The 27,435-nt window shown below is 41.2% G+C and overlaps 1 protein-coding gene across 4 annotated transcripts in view; it reads right to left on the bottom strand.

Moving 5' to 3' along the window:
- ITGA2 (integrin subunit alpha 2) overlaps nucleotides 1-27,435 on the bottom strand; it is a 174,447-nt gene that overhangs the window by 42,729 nt on the left and 104,283 nt on the right. For all 4 annotated transcript variants that reach the window (XM_073680315.1, XM_073680318.1, XM_073680317.1 and 1 more), the window contains 7 exons: nucleotides 27,293-27,420; nucleotides 26,049-26,197; nucleotides 25,817-25,967; nucleotides 24,014-24,179; nucleotides 15,456-15,532; nucleotides 13,115-13,253; nucleotides 1,745-1,890 (listed from right to left, as the gene is read on the bottom strand). In XM_073680315.1, coding sequence (XP_073536416.1) covers nucleotides 1,745-1,890; nucleotides 13,115-13,253; nucleotides 15,456-15,532; nucleotides 24,014-24,179; nucleotides 25,817-25,967; nucleotides 26,049-26,197; nucleotides 27,293-27,420 — 956 coding nt within the window. The remainder of the gene's footprint in view (nucleotides 1-1,744; nucleotides 1,891-13,114; nucleotides 13,254-15,455; nucleotides 15,533-24,013; nucleotides 24,180-25,816; nucleotides 25,968-26,048; nucleotides 26,198-27,292; nucleotides 27,421-27,435) is intronic.

Genomic DNA, 27,435 nt, shown 5'->3' with positions numbered 1-27,435 from the left:
GTCTGTGCACTACGTTCTGATGTTGCAATTTCTACGGCCATCTGACTGCGGCCTAAGGATACGCTCACATGGCAGTCAATTCTCTTACGTGACAGAATCTGGCGATTATGCTAATGTCACTCAGAGCAAGCTCTGTCAGAGTCTGAGCCGAGTGTCATCTTACTGTGATCCGATTTTCTCACATCACAGGTATGGAGAAGACGGGAGAATGTAATTTCTCCATCTCCTCCATTGTCTGTGTCCGCGGTCATCCGACTGCACTCGGATGTCATCCGAGTGCAGACCAATGCTTACACACATCCATAGATTTGTATGGGTGCGTGTGGTCCGATCATCAGATGCATCCGCAGCATTCTGCGATTGTTTTCTCATGCCGAATCAGCATTAGAAAAAAAGTGCTGGTCAGCACTACCCCATAGTATAACATTGGTCCGAGTGCTATCCGATAAAACACCACACAGCACTCGACCATGTTATACGCCAGTGTGACCGAGCCTTAAAGAGAAGACGTGCTTTGTTCCCGCACTACAGAGTATCAGTTTTGCTAGAAGTGTTCTTTTTTTAAAAAAATACAATATATTTTTTTGCAATAGATAAAAGAACAATATAACAATTTTGAAAAATCTCTTCTTAGAACTCTGCATTGTGTGCAATTCCTCTGATATTCCTCCTAGAAAAAAAGTAACTGGGTATTAGCATTCCCCTTGCCAATAGAGTGTAACACTATACAGTCCTGGCACATTCCTGTGAAAGCTGGCAATGTCAGACTATGTAAGGACATGTCTACACAATGAAGGAAATGGTGACATTCGGGGTGGTAGCGGTGGTGAGTGCAGACTGCCGACTGTGCCGTGCTTCTAGAGGAGACACCTCTGTCACAGAGGAAAACACCAATATTAGATGTTACATGATAGATCTGGGCCCTTTTACATATTTTGTGCTGCAACCTAGGAGCTTTAAAGACTTTGTATGCCTCTGACATAAAATAAAAATGATTTCTTCATATGCTACTAGTTGAGTTTAGTAAATTAAATTGAGGCAGTGATTGAACGCCACTCCATTCACATGGGGCTCTTCAGTGCCCCACTTCTTGGGATTGGTGGGGGTTCCAGCTGTTGGACCCTCAGCAATCAGGAAGTTATCCCCTATCGTATGGAGAATACACCTTTCAGATACACCACTTTCTAGCTAAGAATTTATTTATACTTTCCCAGAAATGACAACCATCGCAAGTTCAGTACTCCAAAATTATTTCATGTGGAGTCAAAGAATAGGCATCATTTTAATTTTTGTTCCTTAAAAGAATAGTCCACGTGAAAAAAAAGGAATTTTGTAATATATCTTATCTCTTTCACTGTCAATTTATGGGTAAAATCTGTGAATCTGTATTCAGTGAAGAAAGATTTTCCCATGACTGAGATAGGAGATGACAGTTTGTGTTTTTAAAATTCTATGGAGAAGGGGAGGAGCTAGAGGCAGAAGACACAAACTTCCTGCTGCAAGTTCACATGAAACAACAGTTACAACACTCCATAGAACTTTATGAGCACCAACTGCCATCTTCTATCTCAGACATGGCAAAATCTATTTACCTGCAAATTGAGAATTTTGAGAATTAATGATCAGTCCAGGAGGAGAAAGGCAGATTTCAAAGTTTCTTATTTTCACAAGTACTATCACAATCTAACAGATTCTCTTAAAGTTATTTAATAAGGCAGGAGGGGTGTTCTTCATTACTCCATACCTGATCTCCTTTCTGGATCTGTAGGACTGTCACATTCCCCTGAGCATTTATGTTGTACACAACAACTTGTCCGGTGTAGTTGGTTCTTGGGGCTCCCCCAACGTAATTCACAGTTCTTGCCATGTTGATGACGGACACAGAATATCCTACAGAATAAGGAAAGAATCATTTCTACATATTGTATGCAGTAGGAAGGATCCCCGCAGAATGTCTGGTTGTAATCTGACAGTAGCCTGAAAACAGATGTCTATCTACACGGGCACAGCTCCCGCATAGAGACGACGACAGAATAGCATCAACCTTGGTATCCATTCATTATGCAGGAGAAAAAGGACGTTCATCCAGCAGGCGTTATAGCAAATCAAAAAACTCACATTTATCTGGATTAACATTAAAAACTGGGAAAAAATTAAATCATTGCAGAAGGTGTCCAGACGTCTGGTCTACACGTTTCAAGCAAAATGCCGTTTTTCTCGAAACGCGTCGACCAGACATCTCGTCACGTACTGCCATAATTTTACTTTTTCCCAATCCAAATAAATATGATGATTTAGATTTTTTGATTTGGTATAGCGGCTGCTGGATGAACATCCTTTTTCTTTTGTATAGTCAACCCAGGAACCGGCCTGGAGCTATCTGTGCGCCGCACCCTGTCTGGCACTTCTCCTTCACTGGTGAGCTGATGATTTTATCCCCCTTTCTTGCACTTTAATCCATTCATTATAGCTTTATGGTAGAAGGATGGAAATTAATAGGTAGTTTCAGATGCCCAATGATCATAATTTGCCTAATTGATTGTCCCATTTCACTGACTGATCATGTGTGCATGGGTAGATATTAAAAGGGTTATATCAAGTATATATGTCATTTAACCACAAGCTGGGACCTTGACCAGTCAAAGAACAATGGTCCTGTCTATGGTCATACATTACTACCATAAGAATGAATAGCGTGAAGGTCATGCAAGTGCACCAACACACCATTCACATGAGACCTTAAGACCTCCTTTTGGTGAGTGATGAGGGTCCCAATAGTCGTACGCCTACCAGTTATACAGCTGATAGTTGTGGGATACTCCCATTAACGTGTCTCAATATGGAAACTACTGATCAAATGCTTTACTAGGCTAAGAGGATGATGTAGAAGAGATGCTCTACTCCAAGCATTCCAACTTTGGTGGACCCAACAAGTCAATGCATTATATGGATGACAGCTGCTCACCAGCTTTCTTAAAAGTTGGTTTACCTATTTAAAGTAACTCCTTTACAGTATGGATTTGAGTCAACGACTCCATACAACCAGATGGGGAAATCAAGTACCATGGCTTATTAATTAGAGAGATATTCAAGGTTAAAAAACTCTCGAAAAAGCAGGGAAGCAGGACTAAGCTTCAGGGTGGGATCTGACCTAATATTTGTGGGGGCCAACTACGGATAAGGCATAGTCAACTATTCTGTCTAGTGATCTAATGATATTGTACCCAACCAGCCCCAGATGAGGTGGAACAAACTTTTGTGCCCAAAAATGTATCCTTAAAGGGGGAAAAATTAGCCTTTGTCAGGGTGCTGTTCCTGTTCCAGGAAGCTTTGCCACACGGTCTAGAATACGCATGTGTAAATAGTTTCCAATGTAGGTCTAAACAAATGAAATAAACATAATGTAAAAAAAAAATTATACAGCTTCATTATTTATGCTATTGTGATTAGTGATGAGCGAGCGTGTTCGTTTAACCCTTTCGCTGAGAATGCTCGGGTGCTTGTATATTAAGTTCAAGTCCCTGCGTCTGCATGATTTATGACTGTTAGTCAGCCTCAACACATGTGAGGATTCCCTAACAAACAGGCAATCTGTGCAAGTGTTGAGGCTGGCTAACAGCCGTAAAACATGCAGACGCAGGGACTTGAACTTAATATACGAGCACGCCGAAGATACTCGGTAAGCACCCTTTAATCGAGTGTGCTCGATTAAAGGGTTAAACGAACACGCTCACTCATCACTAATTGTAATCTAAGATTGATCCAAAGATTGTCTATCATCACGGATCAGTCTTAGAGATCTGTCTCACATCACATAAAGACATGGAACTGTGTGTAGTTTATTTTGCATAGAATTACAATTTAAAAGAACCTATAATAATGAATTAAAGCTTCTTCTTCTTCTATAATATTATCTATATAATAAATCTAGATATAATAAAGGGAGCGTGTCAAAACCTCCTAAAACAGCACTTGGAGAAAGACCAACTTTTACCTCCTCCTGTTTTTGGGATGCGCCCCGCCACAATTCGTTCTGAATGTCATCTACTTAATTGCCATTTTTGCTTTCTCTATGTATATATATATTTATATTTCATATTTCCTTATTTATAAATGAAGGTTTGGACAAGCTGGTCAAGAAGAGCGGACTAAAAAAATAGGACAAATTATGGCATGTCTAGGATTAAGTACAGTACCCTACTACTTACCCTTATGTCACATTTATAGAAAATCAGCAACTAATAGGAACTACAGCAACTCAGCCACAAAGCTGTAAAGTTACAGAGAGGGGTCACCGAGTGCTGAGGAGCAGATGGCAGAACAGTCTCCAACATTCTGCTGACTCAAACCTCCTCTAGCACAAAAAATCCAAGGCTTCACGGCACACTTTTTCATGGCCGATCAGCTGCGATCCACAGCCCCCCTAAAAAATAACTTTTATTAGTAATCTCTAAAAAGGACCTAAAAGTCCATAGACAAACAACAATAATACTCTAAATGATAGGACATATAGAATCAGGTAATACACCGACCGGGAGGGAATACAAATTAAAGCTGTCCCTGTTATGTCCCTAAATCCTGTCCCTACCTGACAGCGGAGGTTGGCACCCTAATTTGTACTTCGTGGCGCCCCCGCTCAACGTCGGTATCCCTAATGTCCCTACAAGGACCCTTGTCTTAAATTAAACAAAACCACAATAGTGAGAAAGGGTAGAAAAAGTGAACGTATAAGTACAGAAACCGATAATAAGTCAATGATTATAGATGGCCAAATTCATTTGGTCGGGTAAACATAAATGCTCTAGGGTAGAGGAGCACAGTGCTTGTTTTTCCATAGCCAAATCAAATCAAATAGCAGCCAGAGCAGTCAAATATGGACACATGCTCCACTTTGATAATCCAGCTATATACCTCAAAGGGGGCTCCAAAAACAGAATCCCACCCAGGTAAATGTCTCCCCATACATCAAATAGGATTTAAGTATTGGTATTTGAAAAAGCATAATATCTATATCAGAGTATCGGGTCCAAACTCTATCTGTCATAGATGTACATAATAGTAGACAGAAAGAAAGACACTTATCATTATTAGTCCCTATACCTTTTCAAATAACTAGAAAGTAGTAATCAGAATATAAATATCCATTAGTAAGTAAACAATAGCACTTAGGCTTGATGGTCCCTAGTCCCAACAGTCAAATAATAGATTATCGAAAGAGAAGAGAGACACTCATCATTGTTAGTCCCTATTCAAAAGACTAGAAAATGGCAATCAGAATATACATTTTCATTAATAAATAAACAGTAACACTAAACCTAAATGGTCCCCAATTCCAGTAGTCAGAAAGTAGATATCATTAATAAGTAAAAAAATGACACTTATCCTTAGTAGTCCCAACGCGTTTCCCCCTAGTTTCCACCAGGGTTCATCAGGGGATCTGGGGAGGACTTCAATCCCTCACCCCAGATTGCCAGACAATGCTGCATGTGTAGAGAATTCCTGCCCATATACCTCCCTTATAATCTCAGCTCAGCCCCACAATTAGTAATAATCGCAAAAACCTGTGTACTGCTGTCATCGTACACATGTCCGGCGTCCACCGCCAAATGCAGGTCCGTGGACCGCACATGAAACGCACGCACCCGGAAGTGACGATATGCTAATGACGCCCACCGGAAATGACGTCACCAGACTGCATCAGAATATCTGAAGCGCATCTGGAGCGCACGCACCCGGAAGTAACGGTGCCTAACTAGCGTCCACCAGGATATGATGTCATCCAAATGTGGCGGTACATGGTTAGGAGGCAGGGTCTGCACCCATCCCCATAAACGTTTGTCAGTGGTTGTTATGGTAGCCAGCAATGCAGACGCCGGCCAGACGGGCACACCTCCCACCAACATACCCCATATACTTAGAGTGCCATAGACGGACAGGTCGGCACCAGGGCTAAGATGTCCAGAAGTTATTCAGCGCAAAATAAATATATACGCTGTACATCGGGGGACAAAAGCATTCAGTATATAATAAACAGGAAGGTTGGAGTCTGACTATTATATAATTAAAGTGTTATCCACATATTACAATGTTATTTATCATCCACAGAGTATTTAACGCTGTTAGAGTAGGAGAAAAATAAGTCCCAGAAATATAAATACATATTTAACCACACTGGGTATATACATATGGTGATCATTAGACCAATACCATATATGCTGGTTCTATTCGGCCCCTAATATCACATTCTTGGAATCAGATAAAACTCGAGAAGCTCAACTGTTCATTAATGCCCCCAGGGGCCATTGACTCCATCCAAAAGATCCAACGGGCCTCCCGTTGGAGTATTTTTTTATTCCAGTCACCCTGCCTGATTGACCGTGCCACAACCTCCAAAACCCTAAACGAAATGCATCTCATATCACCCCCATGTTTAGATATTACATGTCTGGCGAGTGGTGTATCTCTGCCATGCCTAACGTCTCCAAGGTGCTCGCCTATCCGGACGCGTAATTCACGTTTCGTTTTCCCGATATAATCCATTGGACACATACACGTGCAGAGGTACACCACTCCTGACGTTTTGCAGTTGGCGAAATCTTTCATCTCGTATGTGCATTTAGTCACTGCACTCACAAAACTCTTTGAAGGTGTGACAAATTTACAGAAGGAGCAGTGACCACATCTGAACGTACCCTTAGACCTACTTCTCAACCATGTGACCTCCTTTATCTGAGGCGTAAAGTGACTGTGTACAACTGTATCCTTCACGGATCTCCCCCTCCTATATGTAACCGAGGGTGTTTTTGGGACCAAGCCTGCCACATCCGGATCTGCTCGTAGGATCCCCCAGTACTTTTCAAGAATGCCCATTACTTTTCTTGACTGATCATCATAGGTACCTATCAGTCGTGTGATGGACTCAGAGTTGCATCTGTCTCTTGGAGTAAGGAGGGACGATCTATCTGTCGTCCTTGCCTGTTGATATGCCTTATCTATTACTCCTTCAGGATAACCCCTAGTTCTAAGCCTATGAGATAGATTACATGACTCAGATTGAAAGTCATTCCACGAGGAACAGTTCCTCCGCACCCTAAGGAACTGTCCCTTAGGAATGCCTCTTTTTAGAGGCGGAGGATGGAAGCTCCCCCACTCTAGAAGGCTATTGGTCGCAAAAGGTTTACGATACAGTGAAGTTTTTAAAGTGCCATCACCATTTCTTGAGATTTTTAAATCAAGGAAGGAGATCTCGTCCACTCCCACCTCGCATGTGAAGGATAGTCCAAAAGGGTTTACATTCAGATGTGTCACGAACGTCCGAAAAGATGCCTCATCCCCTGCCCACAGGACGAGGATGTCGTCAATATATCTGCCCCAGAAAAGTATCCGTGGGGCCCAGACGACATCCTCGTCTCTGAACACGACAGTATCCTCCCACCAACCCAGGAGCAGATTAGCGTACGTAGGGGCACAAGGGCTCCCCATCGCTGTGCCCCTGAGTTGGTGGTAGTATCTCCCATTATATAGAAAAAAATTATGTCGTAGTACAAAATCCAAAAGTTCCAGGAGAAATTTATTGTGTGGCCTCAGGTGTGTCCCTCTACTTTTCAAATAGTATTCAACGGCTGTTAAGCCCACTTCGTGTCGAATGCTACTATACAAAGCCTCAACATCAATTGAGGCCAAAATCGTATTGGAATCAATGGACACACCTTCTAGTTTGTTCAAAAGGTCCATAGTATCCCTCAGATATGATGGGAGGGCCAGGACAAATGGTCTCAAGACCTTATCCAAATACACACTCGAATTTTGGCACAGGGCATCAATCCCTGCAACAATAGGTCTTCCTTTGAGGGGGCTGATGCCCTTGTGTATCTTGGGAAGTGCATAGAATGTCGCTGTTACAGGCCATTTCGGAATGAGAAAATCATATTCATTTTTCGAGAGCAGATTCATTGTCAGTGCACATGACAGAATCTTAGATAGTCCCACCATATATTCACTGCTGGGATCCTTCCGTAAGACTTCGTATGTGGACACATCTGATAGGAGACCCTGACACATTTCAATGTACTGGGTGTCGTCCAAGACAACAATGTTGCCGCCCTTATCAGAGGGCTTCAGCACTACTGCATTATTAGCACCCAGGGATTCCAACGCCCTTTTTTCCCCCACAGACAAATTAGAACGTGCTGGTTCATATCTTGGGTTAATATTGCGGATCTCTTCAGAAACCAATTTAAGGAAGATATCGATGCCCCCTATGTCGCCGACTGGGGGCATCCTAGTACTCCTAGGTTTCAGATCAGAGAAGGGTCCGAGGCCAGGACTCCTCTGTCCCTCCTCTGATAATTCTGATAATGTTAACACGTCCGGGAGATCCTCCAGGGATATGCCCAAATGTTGGCACTTCAATCTGTCATTATGCAGAAAAAACTTTCTCCATTTTAATTTTCTGGTAAAGAGGTTAATATCTTTTATCCAAGAAAAAGGGTCAAATCTCGTTGTTGGGACAAATGTGAGGCCTTTCCGGAGGACAGACCTCTCAAAATCAGACAAAACATAAGAAGATATATTAATTATCTGGTTTTCACTATCCTCTGGAAAATCATTAGTCCTATAACCCACTACCTGTGTGTTTGGGGCCCAGTGCGTTCCCGCAGTTTGTAAGGAAGGAGGCCCCTTGTTTCTAAAAAAGACTATGAGGAAGAGGAGGACTGTGCAGGTGGGGATATAAGACTGCCCCCTCTTTGTTCCAAAATTTGTCCCTGCCATCTCCTTTGATAGCCCCTCCTCCCTCGTCCCCTACCTCTATGGTTAGCCTTACCACTGAGGTGCCTTAATCCCCCTTCAGCGTCTGAGGACTCAGGGTCGGAGGAGGAGATATCTACAGGGAAATTAGCCCCCTCACTTAGGCCCGGATAGGCACGCTTTTCACGAAAGTCTGTACAGTCCCTCAAAAACCTCTTATGTTTTCTGTCTTTGATATTCAGTTGAAAGCGTTCAACCGCAGTTTTTAGATTATCCTCCTTGTTAGAAAAATCAGGGTTAGTCCTATGTTTCAATACTTCCTCAGTTAGCTCTCTCAGTCTACTAGAAGTTCTTTCCAATGTTATTTTTTCCTCATTCAATAGAATCTGCATAAACCTAACGGAGGAAGCTGTAGACTCCTCCTCCCACCTAGACAACAGACCCGGAGTTCTACACCTTTGTGCTGGTGCAATGTGTATTCTCAGGCCTCTTGGGACTATTTTTTGTTTAATATAACTCTCAAGGGATTGTACCTCCCACCAAGATTTAATGTTGTCTTTAAACACACTCAGAAGCTCAATAAACACTGCTTTTAGGGTAGGAGTTGCTGAGGAGCTATTCTCCAATTCAGCTTCAGAAAAAACCTCTCGAGCATCATCCATCCATTTATTAGTATCAAAAGGGCCTGATAAGAAACCAGCCATAGTAGAAAATCAATTAAACACCTAAACAAAATATCACATGAGGGGCCTAATAAATAGAGACAACCAGCAGACCCTTAGCCCCCCTAAAAAATAACTTTTATTAGTAATCTCTAAAAAGGACCTAAAAGTCCATAGACAAACAACAATAATACTCTAAATGATAGGACATATAGAATCAGGTAATACACCGACCGGGAGGGAATACAAATTAAAGCTGTCCCTGTTATGTCCCTAAATCCTGTCCCTACCTGACAGCGGAGGTTGGCACCCTAATTTGTACTTCGTGGCGCCCCCGCTCAACGTCGGTATCCCTAATGTCCCTACAAGGACCCTTGTCTTAAATTAAACAAAACCACAATAGTGAGAAAGGGTAGAAAAAGTGAACGTATAAATACAGAAACCGATAATAAGTCAATGATTATAGATGGCCAAATTCATTTGGTCGGGTAAACATAAATGCTCTAGGGTAGAGGAGCACAGTGCTTGTTTTTCCATAGCCAAATCAAATCACCGCCACATTTGGGTGACATCATATCCCGATGGACGCTAGTTAGACACCGTTACTTCCGGGTGCGTGCGCTCCAGATGCGCTTCAGATATTCTGATGCAGTCTGGTGACGTCATTTCCGGTGGGCGTCATTAGCATATCGTCACTTCCGGGTGCGTGCGTTTCATGTGCGGTCCACGGACCTGCATTTGGCGGTGGACGCCGGACATGTGTACGATGACAGCAGTACACAGGTTTTTGCGATTATTACTAATTGTGGGGCTGAGCTGAGATTATAAGGGAGGTATATGGGCAGGAATTCTCTACACATGCAGCATTGTCTGGCAATCTGGGGTGAGGGATTGAAGTCCTCCCCAGATCCCCTGATGAACCCTGGTGGAAACTAGGGGGAAACGCGTTGGGACTACTAAGGATAAGTGTCATTTTTTTACTTATTAATGATATCTACTTTCTGACCTGCTGGAATTGGGGACCATTTAGGTTTAGTGTTACTGTTTATTTATTAATGAAAATGTATATTCTGATTGCCGTTTTCTAGTCTTTTGAATAGGGACTAACAATGATGAGTGTCTCTCTTTTGATAATCTATTATTTGACTGTTGGGACTAGGGACCATCAAGCCTAAGTGCTATTGTTTACTTACTAATGGATATTTATATTCTGATTACTACTTTCTAGTTATTTGAAAAGGTATAGGGACTAATAATGATAAGTGTCTTTCTTTCTGTCTACTATTATGTACATCTATGACAGATAGAGTTTGGACCCGATACTCTGATATAGATATTATGCTTTTTCAAATACCAATACTTAAATCCCATTTGATGTATGGGGAGACATTTACCTGGGTGGGATTCTGTTTTTGGAGCCCCCTTTGAGGTATATAGCTGGATTATCAAAGTGGAGCATGTGTCCATATTTGACTGCTCTGGCTGCTATTTGATTTGATTTGGCTATGGAAAAACAAGCACTGTGCTCCTCTACCCTAGAGCATTTATGTTTACCCGACCAAATGAATTTGGCCATCTATAATCATTGACTTATTATCGGTTTCTGTACTTATACGTTCACTTTTTCTACCCTTTCTCACTATTGTGGTTTTGTTTAATTTAAGACAAGGGTCCTTGTAGGGACATTAGGGATACCGACGTTGAGCGGGGGCGCCACGAAGTACAAATTAGGGTGCCAACCTCCGCTGTCAGGTAGGGACAGGATTTAGGGACATAACAGGGACAGCTTTAATTTGTATTCCCTCCCGGTCGGTGTATTACCTGATTCTATATGTCCTATCATTTAGAGTATTATTGTTGTTTGTCTATGGACTTTTAGGTCCTTTTTAGAGATTACTAATAAAGTTATTTTTTAGGGGGGCTGTGGGTCTGCTGGTTGTCTCTATTTATTAGGCCCCTCATGTGATATTTTGTTTAGGTGTTTAACCGATCAGCTGCGATGCAAGCCTTACATCAACAAGCACAACGAAATGTTTTAGATGGGGTGGTGTAAAGCCGCTGCTGCTGGACTCTGGAGCAGCTCTGTGGAGTGACGAATCACACTTCTCTATCGGGAATCTGATGGATGATCTAAGACACAAGTGTGAATCTCTGACCTGAGGGCCAAATCTGGCCTGCAGGGTGAGGTCCCTCTAGTATATTAACCCCACGACGCTGGATCCCCCGCCCACCATCACACTTTCAACTATATCAGCATCCTAGATGCCAATGAAGTTGAATGCAATGATGGAGGAGGGAAGCCGCTCCCTCTCCCATCATTCCCCTCTGCTTCTGGCATCTCGGCGCAGCGGTAATGATGATGTCATTACAATGCACCCGCTGAACCAAGATGTGCAGAGGACCGGAAGACACCATGAAGAGACCGGAGCAGCAAGGGGAATGGGCAGAATTGAGTATTTATTATTTATTTTAATGTGGTGCCTATTATACTGTATGAAGCACTACGTGGGGCCATTATATTGTATGGAGCACTATGTGGGGCCATTATACTGTATGGAGGACTATGTGAGGCTATTACACTGTATGGAGCACTATGTGGGGCCTTTATACTGTATGGAGCACTAGGTGGGGCCGTCTATACTTTGTTCATTGGACAACATCTTTAAGTTTGTTTCCATATGAAAAATTTCACTGTTATTTTTGATAAGGAAATATTTCCTCAATTTTAGACATGTTTTAATAAATATCAAGGTTGGCCTGCAACCTTGTCCCAGCTTTTAATTTTGTCCCTTTGCGTATTTGAGTTTGACATCCCTGACCCAAGGTTTGAATGTCAAGAGAACATTATCTGTCTGCTGGCATTTTTCTAACAGTAAGATTTGGTGGAGGAGAAATAATGCAATGGGTTTGTTTTTCTGGGGTCGGCCTCCCCCTTAGCTCCTTTTGAAGGGAAATCTTAAAGAAGTTGTCCACTACTTTTACATTGATGCCCTATCCATAGAATAGGGCTTCAATGTATGTTTGGCCAGGGTGCTGCACCCCCACTGATCAGCCCCGCAGGTAAGCACTTCCGGCCGGCGGCAGCTGCCGCCGGCATCGATAACAGCTGATCGGCGGGGGTGCCGCGTGTGGGACCCCGGCCGATCATACATTGATGCCCTATGTGTATGTAAAAGTAGTGGACAACCCCTTTAATGCTTCAGCAAATCAAGCTATCTTGGACAATTGCAGCTTCCAACTTTGCGGGAACAGTTTGGGGAAAGCCCTTTTCTGCTCCCCATGACTGTGCCGAATGCGCAAAGCAAAGTCCATAAAGGCATGGTGGGTGACTTTGGGATGGAAAACATGTGACCAGATGCAAAAAGCCCGGACTTCAATCCCATCAAACACCTTTGGGCTGAACTAGTGCTGAGATTGTGAGCCCGGCCTCTCCTCCAACATCAGTGTCTGACCTCACAAATGCTCTTCTGGATGAATGGGCAAATATTCCCACAGATGCCTCCAAAATCTTGTATAAAACCTTCCCAGAAAAGTAGAAGCTGTTATAGCTGAAAAGTGACCAACTCCATATTAATGGCTATGGATGTAGAATTGGAGGTCATAAAAGCTCCTGTAGGGTTAGTGAGCAGGTGTTCCAATATTTTTCCCCATAAAGTGTAAAATAGTACATGCGTGTAATTACTGTGCCTTGTTGTACAACTTACCTAGGTAAGAACTTTCATTTTTCCCATGAATAACCTTCTCAAATGCATTGTAGGGAAAAATAGAAAACTGCTTTGCATTCTGATGAACTATCGTGCCACTCCAGTCGTAGGCGCCAACTGCTCCCAATATCAATGATGCCTGCGAGGGAGACATCCAATTAAAACCAATGATACAGCTCTCCGATATAAGCAATCAATAAATAATATATAAAATATTATGTTTAAACAACAGAATATAACTCCAAGTAAATCAAACTTCCGTGAAATCAAACTGTCCACTTAGGAAGCAACAGTGATTGACAATCAATTTCACATGCTGCTGTGCAAATGGAATAGACAATTGATGGAAATTATTGGCAATTATCAAGACACCCTCGATAAAGGAGTGGTTCTGCAGGTGGGGACCACAGACCACATCTCAGTGCCAATGCTTTCTGGCTGATGTTTTGGTCACTTTTGAATGTTAGTTGTGCTTTCACACTCGTGGTAGCATGAGACGGACTCTACAACCCACAGAAGTTGCTCAAGTAGTGCAGCTCATCAAGGATGGCACATCAATGCGAGATGTGGCAAGAAGGTTTGCTGTGTCTGTCAGCGTAGTGTCCAGAGGCTGGAGGCGCTACCAGGAGACAGGCCAGTACACCAGGAGATGTGGAGGAGGCCGTAGGAGGGCAACAACTCAGCAGTAGGACCGCTACCTCCGCCTTTGTGCAAGGAGGAACAGGAGGAGCACTGCCAGAGCCCTGCAAAATGACCTCCAGCAGGCCACAAATGTGCATGTGTCTGCACAAACGGTTAGAAACCGACTCCATTAGGGTGGTATGAGGGCCTGACGTCCACAGATGGGGGTTGTGCTCCCCCATCTGAGGATTGGCAAAGTCGCCACTGGCGCCCTGTGCTCTTTACAGATGAAAGCAGGTTCACACTGAGCACATGTGACTGACATAACAGAGTCTGGAGACGCCGTGGAAAGCGATCTGCTGCCTGCAACATCCTTCAGCATGACCGGTTTGGTAGTGGGTCAGTAATGGTGTGGGGTGGCATTTCTTTGGAGGGCCGCACAGCCCTCTATGTGCTCGCCAGAGGTAGCCTGACTGCCATTAGGTACCGAGAGGAGATCCTCAGACCCCTTGTGAGACCATATGCTGGTGCAGTTCGCCCTGGGTTCCTCCAAATGCAGGACAATGCCAGACCTCATATAGCTGGAGTGTGTCAGCAGTTTCTGCAAGATGAAGGCATTGAAGCTATGGACTGGCCCTCCCGTTCCCCAAACCTGAATCTGAATGAGCACATCTGGGACATCATGTCTCGCTCCATCCACCAACGTCACGTTGCAGCACAGACTGTCCAGGAGTTGGCGGACGCTTTAGTCCAGGTCTGGGAGGAGATCCCACAGGAGACCATCCGCAACCTCATCAGGAGCATGCCCAGGCATTGTAGGGAGGTCATACAGGCACGTGGAGGCCACACACAATGCTGAGCCTCATTTTGACTTGTTTTAAGGACATTACATCAAAGTTGGATCAGCCTGTAGTGTGTTTTTCCACTTTAATTTTGGGGGTGACTCCAAATCCAGGCCTCCATTAGTTAATAAATTTGATTTCCATTGATGATTTTTGTGTGATTTTGTTGTCAGCACATTCAACTTTGTACAGAACAAAGTATTCAATGAGAATATTTCATACATTCATTCAGATCTAGGTTGGGTTATTTGAGTGTTCCCTTTATTTTTTTGAGCAGTGTATATATGTATATGTGTGCGCATATATATATATATATATATATATATATATATATATATATATATGTATATATATATATATATGAGCATTTAGAGATGGCAATAGATGAGATTTTCATATTCTAGGAATTTCCTAGCTCATTTTATCAAAATCCCAGGGTGCAGAACTCAGGTCCAGGCCAGATATATAGGGACTGTGTATATTTTCCATGATGCAATTCAGTATTTGTAATATATTCATTCATTTCTCATCTGAAAGTGAACTTCCCAGGACCTTCACCTCTCTCCTTCCTGCAGGGAAATCTTCCCAATTACTACACAAGCCCCCAGAGAATTGCATACAATAAAGCCATAGGCAAATCTTCCTTCTACACAATGCTCTGGACTGGACCTTTTGTAAGACCAGGAAATGCATTAGTCTGTTTTTCTTGAAATTTTACTGGTGCTTAAGTCAGGATTTTTGTTCTAATTGCCTTAAAGAAAATATATTGCATGATGGAAACATACAAAGCGCTTTTTGCATTGTTTAGGAACTGAAATCCCCGGCACATCGGTAGTTGGTTGTCCCAGAAGCCCTAGATATAAGGACTTTCATCTTACCTTAGTTTTGGAATACTGTGCACTGAAGCCAACTTGTGACATCTCCATCTGGAAGGTTTCTCCGCCTTGTGTTGTACCTACATTAGAAGAGTGGACAGATATATACAGCTATAACAGATATATACAGCTATAACATGTATATACAGCTATAACAGTACAGATATATAGAGCTATAACATAAGAAATTAATGTTAGTGGTTGTCCAGCTGCGAATGAACTGGATCACTTGGCATTACTGGTGGTGACAGATCACTTATCAATGGCTTAAAAAAAAAAAAACAAGTATCTCATGTACCTCTTCTTTTTTTTTTTTTTACAGACCCTGAAAATGTATTACTTTGGACTCAGGAGCTGTGGAACCCTTCTGGTCAGGGCTCCTGGCGTATCAGATCCTCATAATTTTTTTGCACTGTAAGTCCACAACTTCAGAACAGAAAGAAATATTCTGTATTATAAAGACGTGGTAATGACCGGTGATTTTCTTTGAAGAGATTGTTCCAAAAAAAACAAACCTACACATATCTTACATGTACTATTTCCTAATCATAACATTTGCTAAACATACCATTTTCAGCACCTAGCATATCCTACAGGTAGCATATCCTACATACAGTGGCATGTAAAAGTTTGGGCACCCCTGGTCAAAATTACAGTTGCCCTTTCTTCAGTTTGAAATGTAATTAAGAAATGACAGTTAATAGGAACAGTGGAGGTCAAGATAAAGTCTGGAAGACCAAGCAAAATGTTAGTGAGAGCTGCTCATATGATTGCTAGAGAGGCAAATCAGAACCCCCGCTTGACATCAAAAGACCTTCAGAAAGATTTAGCAGACTCTGGAGTTGTGGTACATTGTTCTACTGTTCAGAAACACCTGCATAAATATGGCCTTCATCAGGAGGAAACCTCTCCTGCATCCTCACAAAAAAATCCAGCATTAGAAGCATGCAAAAGAACATCTAAACAAGCCTGATGCATTTTGGAAACAAGTCCTGTGACCGATGAGGTTAAAATTGAACTCTTTGGCCACAATGATCAAAGGTATGTGTGGAGAAAAAAAGGCACAGAATTTCAGGAAAAGAACATTAGGCATGGGGGGGATCAATCATGCTTTGAGGTTGTGTTGCAGCCAAGGGGAACATTTCACAGGTAGAGGGAAGAATGGATTCAATGAAATTTCAACTAATTCTTGATGCAAACATAACACCATCTGTAAAAAAACTGAAGTTGAAAAGAGGATGGCTTCTACATATAGATAAGGATCCTAAACACACGTCAAATCTACAATAGACTGCCTCAAGCGAGTATTGAAAGACTCTTGTCTGACTACAAGAAGCGTCTACAAGCTGTGATACTGTCAGTATTCCGGGTTTTCTAGGTAACCTTGTGAATGATTTTGCCCTTTGTTAAAATGGAGTTTGCTGTTTTTGTATGCCCTACTTCCTGTTCGTTTGTTTAAAACCCGGCTCAGGTGCTGGCTTCCTTGCTGGAGTATTCTGCTTCCGCTTCCCTTCAGTCCAGCTGCCTTGTCCTACTATTATCTCCCAGATCTCTTGTGTATTTACCAGGTTAATCTTCACCTGTTTCTCAGCAGCAGCGAGCTTCTACCATGGCTCTGGACATTCTCTGCATATGTAAGCTACACTAACTGTGTTATCATTAACCTGTTGACTTTGGAATTTTAACCCTTGGCTCACTCTACCTGGTAAGAACTGTCTTTCTGAACTGTGTGTTGCTGTTTAACCCTTCGTTCACTCCCTCCGGTGAGGGCTGCTGGAACTATTTACTGGAATATTACTTAAATGTGAACTTGTTTCTGGACTTCCCTGAATCTATGCCGCATCTAGGATTAACTTGTGAACTTGTTTTTGGACTTCCCTGTGGCTACTGCATACCTGGATCTGACTCTTACTACACCAGCAGTGTTTGAATCAAACCACGTCACCAGTGTGTCAGACTTCCCTTTTGATCACATTTGTGTGAGGACTCCGTCGTAAGAACCTTGCCGACTTTGCTATATAGCTTCCAAAGACTTAATATCGCTGGACTTATTTCATTGCATGTCACTACGGGTTATCTGTATATTGTTTTTGGGTGTTATTGCTGTTGCACAAATACACTATTTGCATTAAAGAAACCCGTCTCTGATTGTTCATTGCCCCATGCTACCAGAATCCTCGAGTTCCAACAATAGTATTACAGATACCTGCAAAAAGAGGGTCCTACTAGGTACTAACCATGCAGGGTGACAAAACCTTTGCATCAGCCCATTTTCTTTTTTGTAATTTTTAAAATGTAAAATATGAACATTATATACAGTACAGACCAAAAGTTTGGACACACCTCATTTAAAGATTTTTCTGTATTTTCATGACTATAAAAATTGTACATTCACACTGAAGGCTTCAAAACTATGAATTAACACATGTGGAATTATATACTTAACAAAAAAGTGTGAAACAACTGAAAATATGTCTTATATTCTAGGTTCTTCAAAGTAGCCACCTTTTGCTTTTATGACTGCTTTGCACACTCTTGGCATTCTCTTGATGAACTTCAAGAGGTAGTCACCGGAAATGGTTTTCACTTCACAGCTGTGCCCTGTCAGGTTTAATAAGTGGGATTTCTTCCCTTATAAATGGGGTTGGGACCATCAGTTGTGTTGTGCAGAAGTCTGGTGGACACACAGCTGATAGTCCTACTGAATAGACTGTTAGAATTTGTATTATGGCAAGAAAAAAGCAGCTAAGTAAAGAAAAACAAGTGGCCATCATTACTTTAAGAAATGAAGGTCAGTCAGTCCGAAAAATTGGGAAAATTTTGAAAGTGTCCCCAAGTGCAGTTGCAAATACCATCAAGCGCTACAAAGAAACTGGCTCACATGAGGACCGCCCCAGGAAAGGAAGACCAAGAGTCACCTCTGCTTCTGAGGATAAGTTTATCCGAGTCACCAGCCTCAGAAATCGCAGGTTAACAGCAGATCAGATTAGAGACCAGGTCAATGCCACACAGAGTTCTAGCAGCAGACACATCTCTTCAACAACTGTTAAGAAGAGACTTTGTGTTAAAATAGCTGCTAAGAAACCACTGCTAAGGACAGGCAATAAGCAGAAGAGACTTGTTTGGGCTAAAGAACACAAGGATGGACATTAGACCAGTGGAAATCTGTGCTTTGGTCTGATGAGTCCAAATTTGAGATCTTTGGTTCCAATCACCGTGTCCTTGTGCGATGCAGAAAAAGTGAACGGATGGACTGTACATGCCTGGTTCCCACCGTGAAGCATGGAGGAGGAGGTGTGATGGTGTGGGGGTGCTTTGCTGGTGACACTGTTGGGAATTTACTCAAAATTGAAGGCATACTGAACCATCATGGCTACCACAGCATCTTGCAGCGGCATGCTATTCCATCCGGTTTGCATTTAGTTGGACCAGCATTTATTTTTCAACAGGACAATGACCCCAAACACACCTCCAGGCTGTGTAAGGGCTATTTGACCAAGAAAGTGAGTGATGGTGTGCTACGCCAGATGACCTGGCCTCGAAAGTCACCAGACCTGAACCCAATCGATATGGTTTGGGGTGAGCTGGACCGCAGAGTGAAGGCAAAATGGCCAACAAGTGCTAAGCATCTCTGGGAACTCCTTCAAGATTGTTGGAAGACATTTCCGGTGACTACCTCTTGAAGCTCATCAAGAGAATGTCAAGAGTGTGCAAAGCAGTCATCAAAGCAAAAGGTGGCTACTTTGAAGAACCTAGAATATAAAGACATATTTTCAGTTGTTTCACACTTTTTTCTTAAGTATATAATTCCACATGTGTTAATTCATAGTTTTGATGCCTTCAGTGTGAATGTACAATTTTCATAGTCATGAAAATACAGAAAAATCTTTAAATGAGAAGGTGTGTCCAAACTTTTGGTCTGTACTGTGTATGTATATATATATATATATATATATATGTAATATAAAGAGGCAGCACTCCAAGAAATTTTTGAAAAAAATGGACTTTAATGAGCCCAAAGGCCTTTGGGCTCATTAAAGTCCATTTTTTTCAAAAATTTCTTGGAGTGCTGCCTCTTTATATTTTTTCTATTGACATGCAGCAGTTTGGACAGACTGTTTGGAGGCTTGGCACCGACTAGTGAGTAATATGAAATGGTGCTGTCTTTCATATATATATATAATTTTTATATATATATATATATATATATATATATATATATATATATATATATATATATATATATATATATATATATATATATATATATATATATACAGTACAGACCAAAAGTTTGGACACACCTCATTTAAAGATTTTTCTGTATTTTCTTGACTATGGAAATTGTACATTCACACTGAAGGCATCAAAACTATGAATTAACACATGTGGAATTATATACTTAACAAAAAAGTGTGAAACAACTGAAAATATGTCTTATATTCTAGGTTCTTCAAAGTAGCCACCTTTTGCTTTGATGACTGCTTTGCACACTCTTGGCATTCTCTTGATGAGCTTCAAGAGGTAATCACCGGAAATGGTCTTCCAACAATCTTGAAGGAGTTCCCAGAAATGCTTAGCACTTGTTGGCCCTTTTGTCTTCACTCTGCGGTCCAGCTCACCCCAAACCATCTCGATTGGGTTCAGGTCTGGTGACTGGAGGCCAGGTTATCTGGCGTAGCACCCCATCACTCTCCCTCTTGGTCAAATAGCCCTTACACAGCCTGGAGGTATGTTTGGGGTCATTGTCCTGTTGAAATATAAATGATGGTCCAACTAAACGCAAACCGGATGGAATAGCATGCCGCTGCAAGATGCTGTGGTAGCCATGCTGATTCAGTATGCCTTCAATTTTGAATAAATCCCCAACAGTGTCACCAGCAAAGCACCCCCACACCATCACACCTTCTCCTCCATGCTTCACAGTGGGAACCAGGCATGTAGAGTCCATCCGTTCACCTTTTCTGCGTCGCACAAAGACACGGTGGTTGGAACCAAAGATCTCAAATTTGGACTCATCAGACCAAAGCACAGATTTCCACTGGTCTAATGTCCATTTCTTGTGTTCTTTAGCCCAAACAAGTCTCTTCTGCTTGTTGCCTGTCCTTAGCAGTGGTTTCCTAGCTGCTATTTTACCATGAAGGCCTGCTGCAGAAAGTCTCCTCTTAACAGTTGTTGAAGAGATGTGTCTGCTGCTAGAACTCTGTGTGGCATTGACCTGGTCTCTAATCTGAGCTGCTGTTAACCTGCGATTTCTGAGGCTGGTGACTCGGATAATCTTATCCTCAGAAGCAAAGGTGACTCTTGGTCTTCCTTTCCTGGGGCGGTCCTCATGTGAGCCAGTTTCTTTGTAGCAATTGATGGTTTTTGCAACTGCACTTGGGGACACTTTCAACGTTTTCCCAATTTTTCGGACTGACTGACCTTAATTTTTTAAAGTAATGATGGGCACTCGTTTTTCTTTACTTAACTGCTTTTTTCTTGTCATAATACAAATTTTAACAGCCTATTCAGTAGGACTATCAGCTGTGTATCCACGTGACTTCTGCACAACACAACTGATGGTCCCAACCCCATTTATAAGGCAAGAAATCCCACTTATTAAACCTGACAGGGCACACCTGTGAAGTGAAAACCATTTCCGGTGACTACCTCTTGAAGCTCATCAAAAGAATGCCAAGAGGGTGCAAAGCAGTCATCAAAGCAAAAGGTGGTTATTTTGAAGAACCTAGAATATAAGACATATTTTCAGTTGTTTCACACTTTTTTGTTAAGTATATAATTCCACATGTGTTAATTCATAGTATTGATGCCTTCAATGTGAATGTACAATTATCATGGTCATGAAAATACAGAAAAATCTTTAAATGAGAAGGTGTGTCCAAACTTTTGGTCTGTACTGTATGTACAATATATACTGTACTGTATATACAGGTGGTCCAAAAGTAGGTGAACAGAAAGTGTAATAAGGTCATAAAGGGGGAGATTTATCAAACATGGTGTAAAGTGAAACTGGCTCAGTTGCCCTTATCAACCAATCAGATTCCACTTTTCATTCCTCACAGACTCTTTGGAAAATGAAAGGTGGAATCTGATTGGTTGCTAAGGGCAACTGAGCCAGTTTCACAGATCTAGTTTTCACAGATAGATCTCCCCCAAATCTGTTTTCTTTTCAGATAATTCTGATAACACATAATGGCAAATAATTTAAATACAGATCAAAGAAAATGGATTTTAACAGAGTATTGGAAATCTCAAAATGCTGAAACCGTTAGAGCAAATTGGGTTGAAACATTTGGTACTCAAGCCCCAAAGAGACAAACCATTTACCGCGTTCGTGACAAATTCAATGCCACTGGCTCAATCCTTAATGCTCCAAAAATAAGTCGACCCAAAACAGTCTGCACAGAAGATAATAAACAACTTGTTGCTGAAACATTTGTTCAGAGTCCAAAAGAGTCCACAAGAAGAGTCTCTTTGGAATTGGGAATTTCACGAGCTTCTATCATGCGAATCCTGAAATCTATTGGGTGGAAAGCTTATCGTCCACGTCTAATTCATGGTTTATTGGAGGATGATCCAGACCGGCGGCTGCAATTTAGTGAGATTATGCTTAACGAAATTGAAGAAAATCCAGTAATTTTAGATAACATTATGTGGAGTGATGAAGCTTCTTTCAAATTATCCGGCCATATTAACAGACATAATTGTATTTACTGGTATAATGAGAACATGCATTTAACATTAGAGCAACAACTATATGAGCCTGGTGTCAATGTTTGGGGTGATGTTTCAAGTTTTGGTGTTTTAGGACCAATAATTTTTGATGGAACAGTCACAGGAGATAAGTATCTCAAAATTCTAATGAATCAAGTTGTTCCCCAGTTACAGCAACAGCCTAATTCAAATGACCTTTATTTCCACCAAGATGGGGCCCCTCCACATTATTCACGAGTAGTCCGCGAGTATCTTGATGAAACATTTCCTAATAAATGGATTTGCCGAAGAGGCCCACTTGACTGGCCGGCACGTTCACTAGGCTTGACCCCAATGGATTTTTTCTTTTGGGGAGTACTCAAGGACAAAGTTTATAGTCGAAAACCAAAAAGTGTCAGTGATTTGAAAAATTCAATAAGAGATGCATTTCAAGAAATTAATATCCAAAGAGACTTGTGCAAAAAAGTTTGTGGAAGCGTAAGAGGCCGACTTCAAAGCTGTGCAAATTGTAGTGGAAAACAGTTTGAGCACCTGCGTTGATACAATTTAAGGGCTTTTGTATTATTGTTCAGCATAAAATTTAATTGTCAGTGTTATGCTTGTGTTAGTAAATATAATTTTATATATAAATCAAAATAAATGTTATTATTTTCTGTCCACCCACTTTTGGACCACCCTGTATATATATATATATATATATATATATATATATATATATATATATATATATATATATATATATATATATATATATATATATATATATATATATATAGCCTAAAATACAAAGGAAATGTGTCATCTTTACTGTTAGGCCTTTTAGAGATCATTTCATCTTCACCTTGCTTAACTGTTCACAATAGCAGTAATTTTGACCAGGGGTGCCCAAACTTTTACATGCCACTGTATATTATATCCTCAACGTAGCATACTAGCACATAGCCAATATTGCATGCAGTATATCCTGCATATAGCTTAAACTGACTGTAGCATATCCAGCATGTAGCATATCCTGCATATAGCATGTCTGGCACACAGAGTATTCTGCACATATCATTTCCTGTATGTAACTTAACTTGAGTGTAGCATATTCATCAAGTAGCATATCCTGTACACAGCATTTCCGTCCATAGCATGTCCGGTATGTAGCATGTCCGGGACAGAGCATGGCCGGCACACAGCATGGCCGGCACGTAGCATGGCGGGCACAGAGCATGGCGGGCACAGAGCATGGCGGGCACAGAGCATGGCCGGCACGTAGCATGACTGGTACGTAGCATAACGATATCCACGTCTTGCTTGTAGCAAATTTTGTACAAAGCTCTTTGCAATGGATAATACTTAGAATAATTAGCTTTTTTTGGCTACTGTAAACCTGCTCAGTATTTGGACTGTTGACCTATAGAGTGATTCTTTCATGGCTCCTATCACAGAATTAATCTCTTGAGAACCAACTTGCACTGAAGTCTTGGGGTCAGCAAGATAATAAACCCAATGCAATGGGGAGAGAAAACAGGGTCCTCCAGGATGCTTGTGCTGTCTGGTTGGAGTCTTTCTCTCGTTATCTCTTGGACTGAGATGTTACCGTGAAGAAGTCCCCACATCTCAGCTTCTTGTTCGATGTCTCTGATTGTCACCACTGAAATAGCTGTGGCTGTTAACCTCACTCCCGATATTTTATGGATTCGGTGGAGTTACCCTCTAATTAGATCCACAGATCCACACCCATTTGGGGCAACACATTACAATCCAAGCATCCAAATATGTACAGTATGTCTGTTTTATTTGTCAAAATATCACTACGTACAACACTGTAAATCAATATATTTTTAACATAACGTTACCTTCAATACTAAAGATTCTCTCTCCCAGGGTCCCGGCTTGATCTAGCAGCGCTACTTCATCTGACACATTGAAAAAAAATCTCTCCTTAGGGTCACTTGTGATGGCTTTGATTTCACTGATGAGGTTCTTACTGTCGATACTATATCTATTGTAATAACCCAAAACCTAGAGGAAACAAAGTCATTTAAAGGGAGTTACAACTACTCAAATTGAATGTTAAGGCTGCAGTCAATTAGGAGCCATTTTTTGACTGCAACCGGCAAATGTTGAGTGAGGACATATTAGCGAGTGCTGATGAGCGGCACGGGTCCAGGAGGTTAGTTTAGGATATTTTTTTATTACTCTACAATGGGTCCAATGGAGAATTACTTTTAATAACGTGATCTTTGTATAAGATTGTACCACTCCAAAACTAACCAAACTACAGATATCTAGAAATGATCTTAGGTTTTGGGAGATAGATTGAACTTTTCCTATTGGTGATAATACCAATACATTTTGAACACTGGTTAAATTACTAGAGAATCAGATATTTCATTCTTTACCTTTGCTCTTAGCTTAAAATGGTTGTCCCACAAATAAAGTTTAATCAAGAGAACTTAGAATAATATTAAGTTCTACAATTAAATGTTTTTAAAAAATGTTCTTGTACGGAAATAATCTTAGAAATATGCCACTGGTATGTACTGTTATTAGGGTCTTTCAGCTGTTGGTTTCTGACGTAACACATTTCCCTGAATGTTTTATCACAGGAGTGAGTGTTTCTGACGCATCTTCAGCCCCCTGAGTTCATCATAAAACAAGTCAGTGACATAAAAGCTCCAGTGACCTCTGAGCTTATACAGTATGTCACTCACATGATTTATGATGAGATCACAGGACTGGTGACACAGCAGAAACACTCACTCCAGCAGAAACACTCACTCTGAAACAACGGATACTGGAAGCCTGTGCTAGCATTTCTTCTGCGGTGTTGCTATCAGTGTGTCAAGAGTGGGAGAAGAGGGTTGCATTGACAATCCAACACAATGGGCAACACTTTGAACACATTTTATAAGTGGTCATAAACTTGTAAAAAACTCATGAAAGAATAAAGTTACGTTAAAACCAAGCACACCATTGTTTTTCTTATGAAATTCTCAATAAGTTTTATGTGTCACATGACCCTCTTCCCATTGAAAAAAATAAAGTTGGATCCAAAATGGCTGACTTCAAAATGGCCGCCATGGCCACCACCCATCTGGAAAAGTTTTCCCCCTCCCATATACTAATGTGCCACAAACAGGAAGTTGATATCACCAACCATTCCCATTTAATTTAGGTGTATCCATATATATGGCCCACCCTGTAGATTTGCCGAATCCCGTCTAGCTGCCAGCCTGGACGCTGGACCAGAGTCCCGGGAAGTGATCCGCTCATCTTTCATCACAATGAAAGGTAAAACTTCTTTGCACAGCAGAAAACACGTGATCCACCATTCACAATAGGTGACCTCACACCTAACCTCCTTCCCCTGCCCCTTTGCACATACTCATTAGATGCAATAGATAAGGTCTGTGTCAGTCTATTGTTGCTAATGTACATGTGAGTTTTCAGAAAGAATCGGATGCATGAGGGTAATAAAAACCCCCGTGGCCTGTCTGAAAATTGCAAGATTGTGATATGAAAAAAAAAAAAATGACCAATAACTAAAAAAAAAACATTTACCATAAAAACCTGATTTGATCAGAAGACAATTTTATGATTCCCTTTAAAATTATTTTTATTCATAAAACAAGACCATAAAATTAGGAATTACTCACCGCAATCCCAAATCGGGTGATCTTATCTTGCTCACAGCGTGAGATGACTTCTTTTAGTAATGCATTGTCATGAGATTCACCATCAGTAATGACCACCATCACCTTGTTGGCATTTGGCCGACCTCCATAGTCAGCAGAGAAAGCGTACTGTCTGTCGTGGATGAAGAAAGATGGTTTATTAACTGGACAACCCAAACTGGATTATTTTAAGACCTCTGTGTTCTTGTCCTACCTGGTGTAGTCAATTGCCTTGAAAGTGTTGGTCTGATCTCCCCCCATCTGATTGATGCCCGATATTGCGCTTCTCATGGTTTCTTTATTTTTGTAGGTGTTCATTCTAAACATGATGTCGGGGTAGTTTCCATACTGTATGAGACTCACCTTAGGATAAAAAATATCCACAGTTATCAAAAATGCAGAAATATTAAGAATGAAGAAAGCAGGCTAAAGACTAAAGCTAAAGAGGTGGCCCCAAAATCGTTGACTTCCACATCGGAGGAGAGTGGTACCAAGATGTTGCACAATCCGCAAGTGTCATGCACATGTCCTCTTCTAATGAACAGGACAAGAACACGATACCCGCCAATCATGCAGGCATTTTGGCAAGTGTGTGAGGTCATATCATCATTGGTACCGCTCACCCGTGATGCAGCAGTGAGCACCAGAAAACCCCAATTTTCAAGCCAATTTTCATTTTTGCAATCTAGTTCTTTCTTCTCCATCTTCCAAAAGCCATATTTTTTTTTCTGCCAACATGGCATGGACATATGCTTGTTTTTTTTGCAGGACAGGTTGTAGTTTGAAATTACACCATTCATTTTATGATATAATTTACTGAAAAATTAAAAACAAAAATTCAAAGTTTGGTAAAAAAAAAAGTCTGCCATTATTATTTAGGTCTCTTTTTTAAGGCAATCATTGTGAAGTAAACATGACCTGATAACATGATTCTCCAGGTCAGTATGATCATGGAAATACCAAATGTGTATATATATTTTTTTATTCTATTCATGGCTTAAAAAAAATATCTGAACTTTTGTAAAGGTAAAAAATAATAAGAAAAAAATTGGGTTGGTCACAAATTTCTGAGACCCATGACTTTATTTCATTTTTTTCCACGACGGAATTGTATGAAGGCCTTTGTTTGCTTAGCCGTAGTTTTTTATTGTTCCGTTATGGGATACATATGATGTTTTGATCGCTTTTTATTGCTATTTTAGTGTTTCAATTTTTTTCTTTACAATGTTGAACTAATGGTTTAAATAACATTATATGCTCATGGAAACCCATCGACACCCTATGGGGAGATGTAGGGGAGGCAATGGATCCTGAACAATGCACAACTGGGACGGTGTGTGTCATCCATTGCCAGCAGGATTTAAGGGGTTAAAAGCATCAATTAGAGCTAGCTACATCTACAGCTAGGGCACCAAAACCATTTTCAGTACATGCAGGCTTCTGTTCATATTACAATACCTGAGTCTTTGTCGGTCCGATGTCTAAGCCCTCTACAAATTTCTCCAAGAAATTCCGAACAGCTGACCAAGGGTAAATACTATTTGAACCATCACACACAATAGCAATGTCGATATACGAGGAACAGGCTAAGGGAGAAAACA

The sequence above is a fragment of the Phyllobates terribilis genome, unplaced genomic scaffold (assembly GCF_046119375.1).
Source record: "Phyllobates terribilis strain yellow unplaced genomic scaffold, ASM4611937v1 Scaffold_1__5_contigs__length_1240528914, whole genome shotgun sequence".
NCBI classification, from domain to species: domain Eukaryota; kingdom Metazoa; phylum Chordata; class Amphibia; order Anura; family Dendrobatidae; genus Phyllobates; species Phyllobates terribilis.
This window is presented reverse-complemented; position numbering and strand designations above follow the sequence as displayed.